This window comes from Miscanthus floridulus, chromosome 7 (assembly GCF_019320115.1).
Source record: "Miscanthus floridulus cultivar M001 chromosome 7, ASM1932011v1, whole genome shotgun sequence".
Classification (NCBI taxonomy): Eukaryota; Viridiplantae; Streptophyta; class Magnoliopsida; order Poales; family Poaceae; genus Miscanthus; species Miscanthus floridulus.
In genome coordinates, this window is record NC_089586.1 from 118,786,069 (window position 1) to 118,797,574 (window position 11,506).

General features: G+C 43.6%; 2 protein-coding genes across 2 annotated transcripts; one reads left to right on the forward strand and one right to left on the reverse strand.

Moving 5' to 3' along the window:
• The first annotated feature begins 1,680 nt into the window (after positions 1-1,680).
• Positions 1,681-6,661, forward strand: LOC136464448 (probable hexosyltransferase MUCI70). Its single transcript, XM_066463399.1, has 8 exons — positions 1,681-1,933; positions 2,509-2,593; positions 2,664-2,716; positions 3,133-3,485; positions 4,592-4,803; positions 5,371-5,627; positions 5,720-5,898; positions 6,304-6,661. The coding sequence occupies exons 1-8, from the start codon at positions 1,765-1,767 to the stop codon at positions 6,427-6,429; spliced, it is 1,434 nt and encodes a 477-aa protein (XP_066319496.1). The 5' UTR covers positions 1,681-1,764; the 3' UTR covers positions 6,430-6,661.
• Positions 6,662-7,563: 902 nt separating this feature from the next.
• On the reverse strand, positions 7,564-10,524 carry LOC136464449 (cullin-3A-like). Its single transcript, XM_066463400.1, has 2 exons — positions 10,285-10,524; positions 7,564-9,785 (listed from the first exon to the last, which is right to left on the reverse strand). Exons 1-2 carry the CDS (start codon positions 10,452-10,454, stop codon positions 7,745-7,747), a joined length of 2,211 nt encoding a protein of 736 aa, XP_066319497.1. The 5' UTR covers positions 10,455-10,524; the 3' UTR covers positions 7,564-7,744.
• Between the last annotated feature and the right edge of the window lie 982 nt (positions 10,525-11,506).

Sequence of the window (11,506 nt, forward strand, 5' to 3'; positions counted from 1 at the left end):
ACGGGCGGGGCTCAGCTATAGGTGCGTCGTGGCCGCCCGGTGCTGCGCAGCCCGCCCTCACCGGCCACTGCGTCCCGCTGCGCCACTGCCGTAGCCCACGTCCGCCGATGCGCTCAGCCAGCCGCCGGCGCCCGCGGCTGGCCCGCCTCGGGCTGCCTCTAGCATGTCCGTGGCCACCAACCGGCGAGTCCGCGGCCACCCACCGGTGCGTAGGTCGTGGACGCATGAGACGCGCGTAGTCACGCGACACCGCACCGGCCGAGCCGCAGCGCTCGTCGTGCCCAGTCGAGCCGAGCCGTAGTCAGCGAGCGAGAAGGGCAGGGACGTAAGGATGGCAACGGGTCGGGTTCGAATCGGGTGGAGTCTCCGTGCACCCAAAACCGAAACCCGAAATCGAAACCCGAATCCGCCCCGAAAACCGATTCGGGTGGAAATCCATCACCAAAACCAAACCCACGGATACCCGAAACCCGAACGGATACCCGAAACCCGAATGGATACCCGAAACCCGCGGATATATATATATATACATATTCACATGTATAAACAAGAGGCAACAAATAATAAATATTTTCATGAGTCAACTTTAAATAAATTTAATAATCTAAGTAAACAAATTATTATTAGTATATTATAAAACATGAGTTTTAATTCCAAATGATTTATTTCGGATATCCATTGGATATCCACGGGTGGAAAACCAAACCCGAAACCGAACCCGATTGGTTTCGGGGCCCCGAACCCGAAAACCGTGGGTGAAAAACCATCCCCAAACCCGAACCCGCAGAACCCGAAACCCGCGGATACCCGCACCAAACCCGATCCGTTGCCATCCTTACAGGGACGCCGTGTAGGTGTGCGAGGAGCACGGCCGCACGGGATGGGAGTGCAGTGCCGGTATGCGCCCGACGCCTTGAGCACCATATCCTTGATCTAAACCCAGAAAATGTCTCGTCAGTTTGTACTTCTGAATCTCGTCTGATCTGATTCTACAGGCTCCAAATGAGGCAGGAAATGCTCAAAAGCTTCTAAGTCCCATAGAAATTTGCACAAATTGACAAATCCCAAGAGCCTGAATCCTGACAAGTGTGTGCTGGATTCCAAGCAAGTTCATCAACAGGTTACATTGAAGGAGGGAAATATGCTAAATTCAGACCAGAACTCCACTCCCTAAGGCCAAAATACTGACCCAAGATGGCGAGAACCCACCTAGGCCGTAAGCGCCTTGATGGCATGCTCGTCGTGGCCAGTCGAGCCGAGCCGCAGCCGCAGCCGCGAGCGAGAAGGGGAGGCCAACAGGGACGCCGTGCAGGTGTTGGAGGAGCACGGGATGGCCATCGGTGCGCCCTGGCCGGTCCTCCTCCGGCGAGTCTGTGGCCACCCACCGGTGCACCTTGGCCGGCCGCTCCCCAGGCGCCCCTGCTCTGTGGTGAAGAAGAGGTAGTAGTGTGTGGTGAAGAAGAAGGCTGACGTGCGGGGTCCACCTGTAAGAGGGGTAAAATGCACATTTCAAGATCCTGTTAGCTGCCGTCTTCCAAGAAGTTAACGTTAGTGGCACGTAAGAGTGAAAAAAATTGGAGCAATGGCTCGCGTAACATTGTAATTTTTCAGGTGGCTTTCAGGAAATTAAGAACTTTTATAATGGCTTAAAAGGAATTCTCTCGACGAAATAAGGGCAAAACACAAGGGGCAAATATTCGCCCGCTTTCTCTCGCTGCTCATCCCACCTCTACGCCTCGCCGGAGCGCGCGTGCTGCGCGGGGCATGCCGGAGCTCCGCCTACCGATAACCGCCCCGGCCGCGGCCGGGTCCCGCCGCCATTCCCGGAGGCTACGGCGCCGCTGCCGCCTAATCCTCCTCCTTGTCCTCTCCCTCGCCGTCCTCTCCCTCGCCTACCTCTCCTTTTCCTCCCATGCCAACCTCCCAATCCACGGTAAGCGTTCAAATGACCAGGTACTTTTTCCATCCAGAACTATGATTCTGCTTTGGAGCTGCAATTTAGTTGCAACTGACAAAGGCATACGACCACAATCTGTTTTCTGTATGTGCGCGCGGCGGCGCGGGCAGTGGGCCGGTGTCCGCCGCAAACTACCATTTTCTATCGTCGCGTAAAATTTCTTCAGGGTGCACAAATCTTCAGATGTGTTCTGGTGATTATTTCCTATTACGTAAATTCTACAGTTCCAATTGTTAGAGATACAAGCATCAGCATTGTCACCAGAAGTGAGTAGGGCCTAAAATGTGTGTTAGAGGTTCTGTTTTGGTTTCAAATGAAATGGAATTTACGTTCAGGTGGGTTCCTTGTCCCCAATTGGTTAGTTAGAAAAATATGTGTGTTCCAGAGGTGTTTGGTCACAGGAAATTGAATCACTTCCTCTTGCCACGAGTTAAAAGATTTATTTACTTTATTGATTATGTTCTCATATTTTCTCTGGATGACTCCAAAGAAAATACTCTCTATCCGCAGAAAAAAAAATACTCTCTGAAATTTGATGTTATGCTTTGCAGCAATGCATCATGGCCTATCTAATAGGGAGAACCTTTTGAAGTGGAATGGTCAGGGATACAGCCCTGATGTTACAAATATCTCTATGTGAGTTCAAATACATACGTATAAATTCAGTTGTTTGTGTTAAAGTCATCAGATTTACGTCTTCTGCCAGGACTAAAGTTGAGTTGGAACCCCCCAAAAGTCGAAAGAAACCACACAAGCGCTGTAAGAGATCTTCTCTTTATACTCTGTAAAGGGTGCACTTCTCAAAGATGGGCCTTTTTTAGTCAAATGCAACAAATAACTTTTATTATATTTTTTTACCCTACATGCATTAGAACAAAAGGGGGGGTCTTTAAGTTTGATATAATCTTCTAGCTGATATCCCCCCTCTTTTCTGCTTAGAAACAATCCTTGCCATGCCTTTATTTTTGGAGAGAATAACAAGTGTATTTTATTACAAGTTAGTATCAAACAATCTGATTAGGCCCTACCTTATATATGCTACATGAATCATTGCACACAAACAGTATTGTTTATTACAAGTTAATATAAAAAAATCCGATAGGACCCTACCTTATATATGCTAAAAAAAATATGTTACAGAGGTTTCTGTTTACTTACCAAATACAACATTGCAGATGCACCATGCGATATTCAGTTTTTGCCATCAGTTGATAATCTTGTGGAGCCTGCTCACTACGGGAATTTTACACAGTTCTCTTTGAGCTATATATTGAAGGAAAAAGTATTGCTTGGTAATGGCTTCTTCGAACCAGTGTTTGGTGGACACCAGAGTCTTGGGGATAGAGAAGAGACATACCATGCTAAAGACCAAACCCTCCACTGCGGTTTTGTTGGACCAGATGATTACCCTAGTACCGGATTTGATTTGGATGAAAATGATAGAAGGTATATGGCTACCTGCCATGTTACTGTATCATCATGTATTTTTCGAAGCTCTGATTACTTGAGGAGACCAACTAAAAGCATGGTGATTTTCTAATCTCTTCTGTATGGATGAGCTTGATCGTCCGTGTGCTATAGCTAATAGCTTGTTTTCGAGTAGCAAAATGGCTTAAGTATAAGGTTTATTCTTCTAGTTGATTTCATGTTCTGTCATGATGGTAAATTATTCATTGGCCTTCAATCCTTATCAATCTTTTATTTCATGAATATTTCTTGTTTTTTATAAGTTCTATAGTAATTGTACGATGTGCCATAAACTCTCACAGATTGTGATAAGGATGAGTTCCATGCATACAACCATGCTTGGAGATAGAGGACGAGGAGATCAGCGAGGGTGTTCTAACTGAGAAGGAGGCCCGAAGCTCATCTGGTTGGAGTCACCAAGGTGGAGGCCGCCCAAATCAAGTTCGAGCCCATCTATGGTTCCAGGACCAGTTTGTCATAAAACTGGATATACGGGCGTGTCCAGGCTCTGTTTTCGACGATCCACATATAGATGGAAAGCTAATTAGATAAGGAAGCCAATGCAAGTGGTCTCACGTCAAAAGCCCTTCGTAATCAACGGGAATCGTCGAAACAAGTCAGCGTCCAGAATCTGTAGGGTGCTACGACGCCATCTTTTGGTCCGTTGGGCCGTGTATCGTTTTAGAGCCCATTAGGGGGCGCGTCCAGGGGGGTGACGTTCGGGGCTCTATAATTAGCAGCCGTCGCTCTCCTTAGGGTTTGGGTTTTGTTTAATTTTTTATTTCCTCGTAAAACAGACGTCGTTTTGCTGTAACTGTGCGGCTAAGGCCGCTTGCTGTGAACCAGGGTCCCGGTTCTTGATCTTGTTCGCCTGTGGCGATTAGTACTTTCGAATAAAGATCTGAACTCCTCGCTATCATAAGCCTCATATTTATTTGTAATTTCAGATTGCGTTCATCCCGTTTTTGCTTGTGTTCTCGATTCGCTTGCAGAAAAGCCTTCTTGGCGAGGTTAATCGCGTTCGCGTGGTTGATAACTAACGGAGCAGCGGTGTAACGGTTGCGAGGGTCCGACTCAGTCTTGGTTCGAAGCCTAGATCGTGAACGTCGAGTCTCTACCAATCGACGCTATCGTACCTATCGGAAGATCGGGCCTTGTCTACGTTAGATTGGCTCTTACGCTAAGAAGAATGTGTGCTTCGTCATGTTCATGGATGAGCTAACACTGGCAGCCCTTTCCTCTGAAGGACACATGCCTGATGGAAATGGATTCATAGGCTTATGGAGAAGTGTCATAGTTAAGAACTTACCATACGAAGATATGCGAAGAGCTGGGAATGTGCCAAAATTTCTAGCTCATCGACTCTTCCCATCTGCCATGTAAGTCTTCAAGGAAGTATGCGTATCGTACTTAATTGCGCAGTGAATTTTTTTATTACCAGCAATGTCTTTGCTCTAACAATAAATTCTGTTAAATCCAAAAAATCCTACAAGTACTGCCTACTAACTGGTTAGTGCTTGTCATCCCACCAGCTCTCATTGTAACTAGGGCTTCTTACTTTGCTTTATGTTGCAGCGAATTTTCTTTTTCCTATTTTGTTATTAATAATGCGTATGCCCCGGACACTGCGATCACAAAAGCGCGTTGTCTGGACATATTGTTCAAAATGCAACATTGAACATTAATTTCTATAGTAATATAGTTATAAACTCTTGATCAAATAAAAGTTAAAAAGCCTTGTAAAATTGTAGTATTACGGAAGTATTTTTCAAAATCTACAAACATAATCTTTATAAGTTTAAGGTTATTATTCATATAGGCATCAAGAGCCTAAAAAGGAGTGCTCTATCACAAAATGGCATTGTTTTCTGGCTAAAGAAATTTTCTCTTGTGAAATGAGCTAGTATTTTCTCACCTGGGTTAACTGAAGGTATTTTTCTTTCTAGGTATTCTATATGGTTGGATAGCAAACTGCGCCTCCATGCTGATCCAATGATTATCATTGAGTATTTCTTATGGAGAAAGAAAGGAGAATATGCCATCTCAATGCACTATGATCGCTCTTGTGTATGGGAGGAAATACTCCAAAACAAGCGGTTGAACAAGTACAATCATACTGCTATTGATGAGCAATTTCACTTTTACCAGTCTGATGGTCTTGTCAAGTTTAATAACTCTGGCCAACTGCCTGTTCTTCCAAGCTGTATGTATCCTATCATATTGTTTAGTTAATGACTTAGAAGTATATATTTCTTGATTGGCCCAAGAGTTGACCCTGTACATGAACTTTTGCAGATGTACCTGAAGGATCATTCATTGTGCATGCCCATACACCAATGTCTAACTTGTTTTCATGCCTTTGGTTTAACGAAGTAAACCGTTTTACCTCACGTGATCAATTGAGTTTTACATACACTTATTTGAAGCTCAGGAGAACGAATCCAGGGAAACCTTTTCACCTAAATATGTTTAAGGTAATAGCAACAATCAATGCATTTCAGCATGTACAGAGACCGAGTCAATAAGTCTAAAAAATAGTTGAGGACATTCGGCCCTATGTACTTAAACTATGTACTTAAACTATATGACACCATGTGGCTACCCAGCACAATCAAATTAGGGGTCTAGTGTGTATGTAAGAGTTACTGGCAAAGCCCTGTTTATTTTCCTGAATTCCTTCTCTGTAGGCAATAACTGGGTGCAACAATCCATGCTATTGCATATTGAATTGCTAGGACCATATATTAGTAGAGAATTATAGTTTACTGCTTAGGGTCCCAAAAAGGCAATTCTGCAGAACAAAGTAATCACCATCGCATTTATTAACGGGTTTGCATAGACTATCTAATACTATGGATGTCGATTTGTTGTCGAAACAGGACTGCGAAAGAAGAGCGATAGCTAAACTGTTCCATCACCGAACTAACGAGACTACAGATCCACCACCAGCTAATCTTCGTTTGGACACGATTCGTCATTCATACAAGGTTGAGACTGCCATTTGAGGAATCAACAGCAATGTGACTTCAATTTATTGTGCATACCATTCATCCAGCTCTTGCATTCAGGGTACAAGTTGATCTTCTCCTTGCTGCATCCAATCGTGCAGGACAGTCAGCCAAAGTGATATCGTCTTCTTTTGTTTACAGAGGACCAGAACAGCGTCAATGTGCCTAACATGCTTGTTTGTAGAGAAGAGAAACGAAGTAACGTTTGCACAGCCGTTGGCAGTAGACATGTAGCAACGCCAGTGGTCTCACTTCGTTAGAAAATTCATTTTGATTTCAGCTTTGTATTGTAAAAATGTTCATTGAACAAATCGAAGTGTTAGAATGATGATACTCACTCTATTCCAAATTATAAGATGTTTTGGTTTTTTTTCTAAATATATTATTTCTACTATATATATCTAAACATAGTGTATATCTAAATACATAGCCAGAAAAGTCAAAACATCTTAATTTGAAATAGAGGGAGTACCTTTTTAAGTTCATCGAACGTGTACCATTTTCTGGCTTTGTAGGTACATATCCGGAGAGTAACCTTTGCTTCTTTTATTCATATATTGTGCATTATTGTTGTATCTCTGAATTTTTGAAATGATGCGTGTTTCCTCGTTGACATTACACAATCTCATGGCCAGTGTGGACTCTGATGAACACTCTCTGTAAACTCATTCATTGGATGTACTTCAAGCAACATTTCAAATCTTGTTAACAAGTTGGTATTGTATTTATGGCCAACTTTGTCACATAAAACTAAGAGGACATCTGGATGTAGGTAGCCACATAAACGAAGGACATCCTGGTATATTCCATTCTAAATTATAAATTGTTCTGACTTTTCTAGATACATAGTAAAAACTATGTATGATATCTAGATGCATAACATAGTAGAAACTATGTATGATATTTAGATGCATAATAAAAGCTAAGCCCCTAAAAAAAGTCAGAATTTGCGACCGAATCCTGAAGTGAAAGTCATAGAAGCATACATGGCACTAGGAGAAGTGGAAAGGTGAAACGGATCCAAAGGAAACAGAAACTATCGAAGTATGAATGCTGCACAGGAAACAGATAAATACGGCTTCTTAGTTCTTACAGACCTGTCATAGCACCATCAAACGAAAGGAGAAAGTGTTGGAGCAGTAAAATTCAATACAATCCCCACTTCAATTCACCATCAACCAATAACCAATGTTTGGACATCTATGAACCCAGCAGCCAATGCAACTGATAAAACAGAAGTTGAGCATAAAGAAAACTGTTTTACAAGAGCAGAAGGATGCCAACTGTTCATGAATTATCACATGACAAGTTTCTATGCAAGATAACGATATAATTTTCTATCTACTTTGTCTCTTTCCAAGAATTCACGCTCAATTAGAGATTCGATGCGCTTCTTTATGACAACAGGGTTTGGCAAGAAACGTGCTTGTAATTGCTTGGTAACCTCAGCTACAATGCTGTTATGATCCAACACCCTCCGTGATTTCATGATCCTGACAATGGCTGCCTCGATCTGAGGTTTCCTGTCCTCCTCAACCCGTTGGCGAGTCTCCTGTTTCTCTGGTTCAGATTCCTTTTGCGCTACCACTGTCCCAATCTTCACTTTAACAAGCTTGCTTGTGAACTTATCATTAAAGTAGAATGTATCATCCTCCGATATGTCCTTGCTCATGGGCTCCTTGCGGAGAACATTCTTCCCCTTGACACAAGCAAGGGACTGCAGACATCTCTTTAGGTCTGAGGCAGGTATCTCAGTATCCCGTTCAATGTCTTTGTAGGTCAATCCATCGGCATTGTTAAACAGCATGAGAACACACATCTGATAAGTGGATACATTCAGTTCATGCTTCTGGCCTTTTCCAAATGTGGCTTTTATGTCAGCTGTACCCATGTTTGTTTGCCATGTCAATCTCCGGCCATTGTGAGTCCCAAGATAATATGCCCGGAACTTCTCACATACTGTAAGTATTTCAGTTGGAAGGTTGCAAGGAGGACTGGGCTGCGTAGGCCAAGAACCAGTTGTCAAAATGTGGACATCAAGCGTAGGGCCATCACCGAGTTCCTCAGACTTCTTGGCATAGAAGTCTTGCATGGTGTCCTGGGAGGTTTTCATATCAGTGAACATGCCCTCTAGCTTCGAAGTGAACTGGTATCCACATTCTGTCTTGAGTTTAACTATCATACTTCTCTCAGCATCATCAGAAACAGTTTTGCCAGACAGGAGCCTTTTCGCCAAATGCTGCTTATAGTACTTTTCAAACACATCCTTCTCCTGGAGGTATCGGAACAGCATCATGACTTTGTCCATTATAACCTCCACATCTTCTTCTGTGGCCCCTTTAAGTCTTTTGCGGAGTTTGTCATCAACATATAATGATATGAATTCAGGTGATCGGTTGTTTAAGTTGATGAAATACTCAAAAGACGAATTCAGAGCATTCTGGAAGGTTTTGTCATTGCCAAAAGCAACACTGATGATCTTATCATGCTTGTCCTTCTCATTTAACAAGCGTTGGACAAATTCGACTGGATCTTTCAAACTTTCTGGATCCGTCACTAACTGCTTCCCTGTTTCCCTCAGGTAAGAAGTCATGACATCTCTAATCGTTGATAACCCATCAGGAACCCTTCGGAACAAGGAATACATCCGACCCAAATCTTCATACCTGTCATCTACTAGCATGTTAACAAGCCCTGAATTTTCCATGTGAACCAATCTGTGCATGTGATTGGCAATCATCTCTTTCTCCACTACACTAGTTATCTTTGCCTCACTGCCAGCATCCAAATAGTGTGAGACACGCTCCATTTCCTCATTTAGACGCCTCTCGGCCTTCTTAAGGTAGTTCCCACAGTCACAGCACTCAATGAACTCTTGAGACTCCACACTGTAGAAGCTGGCTGAAACATCCAGAAATAGTTTCTCAAAATCGTCTTGATACACAGCAGGACCCAGATCCATCAGCATCTTTGTTATGCTCCTCATCAGGCCTCTGTTAATCACTTCACCCATTCTTTCCCCTTTTATAAGATCCAAAAGGGTGTTAACCAGCCGACTATGGATCATGGGGGAGCGAATTATGTGATCCCTCCACAAATTCAGACCAAGCTCATGAACAGGTGTCCTATGAGATGTAGGGACATATGTCCTGTCCATGTACATAAGAATATCTCGTATCATCTGTAGCGCCTTGTTGTGATCCATCCACTTTGCATTCAGCTCCTCCAAAAATAAACCACCATGTGCAGCCTCTATTGATTTTGATATTTCCTTCAAGCGCCATGTCATCGTGTTCTGAAGGCCATCATACAGCTTCTCACCATACTTGTGAAGCACCATGTTGTAGGCACTCCTGCAGAGAGAGAGAGAGTTACAATCACGCTAGGCCACACTATATCTTGGTGTAGTGCACCTACATCTACGTGCCACACCAGATATTTTTGTACAGTAATTGGTGCTAGTAAATTTGCTAGCTAATTTTCTGCAAAAGAAAAAAAAAGGTTCAACAGGCACAGATTTGGAGAGACTATAATACGTAAATCAAACACAAATCTACTGCTCACATAGTCACATGAAGTGCAATGCAACATCAGTTCCTACATACAACTCAGTCTCGAATAATCACGGTTATTAGCTATCAAAATCTGTATAGAGGGGCAGGAAGGATCCACAGGAACTGGCGTTCCGCTAATAATCATCCCGAACAGGCACAATTTTGCCCGAATTTGCACAAGTCGCTACTCCAGAAACACATAATAATTCTTCGAATGGCCGTCAGCGGATGGCCCGAAAGGCAGCGATGGCCAGGTAAGGTGAGTTGCGCGGGGTGGGTTGTGGGGGTGTGGACCAACCTGTAAAGCTCCTCGAAGGAGAGGCCACTGGCGTTGTGGTTGTAGATCTCGTGGATGGCGTGCTCGAGGACCTTCCATGTCCGCTCCGCGTACTTGGGGTCGAGCTCCACACGGTTCTTGAACGCCTCGATCTTGAAGTTGCGCTTCCTCGGCGGACCGCCGCCGCTCATCGCCGCCAGAGGTAGGGTTCGGGGGCAGGGAGGGCGGGTGGGTGGACGCGGGCGGAAGCGGGGCGGACACTGGACACAGGGAGAGCGGCGGCGGGGAAGAAAACCGATGGGGAAACCAGATGGCTCCTCCTTTCTCTCTCTTCTTTTCCCCTCTTCGGGTCTTATTTAGCCCGTGTTTAGTCGGTGAAAAGTTAGAAAATTTGGTAGTACTTTCGTTTTTATTTGTCAATTAGTATTTAATTATGGACTAATTAGGCTTAAAATGTTCGTCTCATAATTTTCAATCAAATTGTGCAATTAGTTTTTTTTCTTCTATATTTAATGCTCCATGTACGTATCACAAGATTCGATGTGATGGGTACTATAGCACTTTTTGAGAAAACTTTTTGTGAACTAAATAAGGGCTAGTTCATGTAAAATTTTACGTGTCATATCGGGTGTTACGTGGAGTATCGTATGGATATTTAGATACTAATAAAAAAATAAATTACAGAATCCGTCAGTAAACTACGAGACGAATTTATTATACCTAATTAATCTGTAATTAGCACACGTGTACGGTAGCACTTGTTGTCAAATCATTGACTAATTAGGCTTAAAAGATTCATCTCACGAATTAGTCGTAATATGTGTAATTAATTAATTTTTAGTCTATATTTAATATTCCATACATGTGTCTAACATTCGATGCGACATAGTATAAAGTTTTGGGTGGAAACTAAACGAGGGCTTATTATCCGTTTCTCACTTTTTTTTTTCTTTCTCGATGATGATGAACCGAGATGACGCATGTCCGCCTTCCCACCTTGTCAGGTTAATTACCGCAACCCGTTTGGCCCACGCTAGAAAATTGCCTTCATCACTCAAGCAGATTAGCCGCAATTACTTCACGGGCCAGCCTGCCAAGACCGCAAGATGTCCATTTGCGTCCCCAATAGATCGCAAGCCGTCGATTGTGTTCTACTGCACGTCTGCACCTCACACCGCAGACCATGCGGATAGCCGTTCGACTGCCCATCAGAGGCTCGGAGCAGTGCTTCTACGGTTGCTGC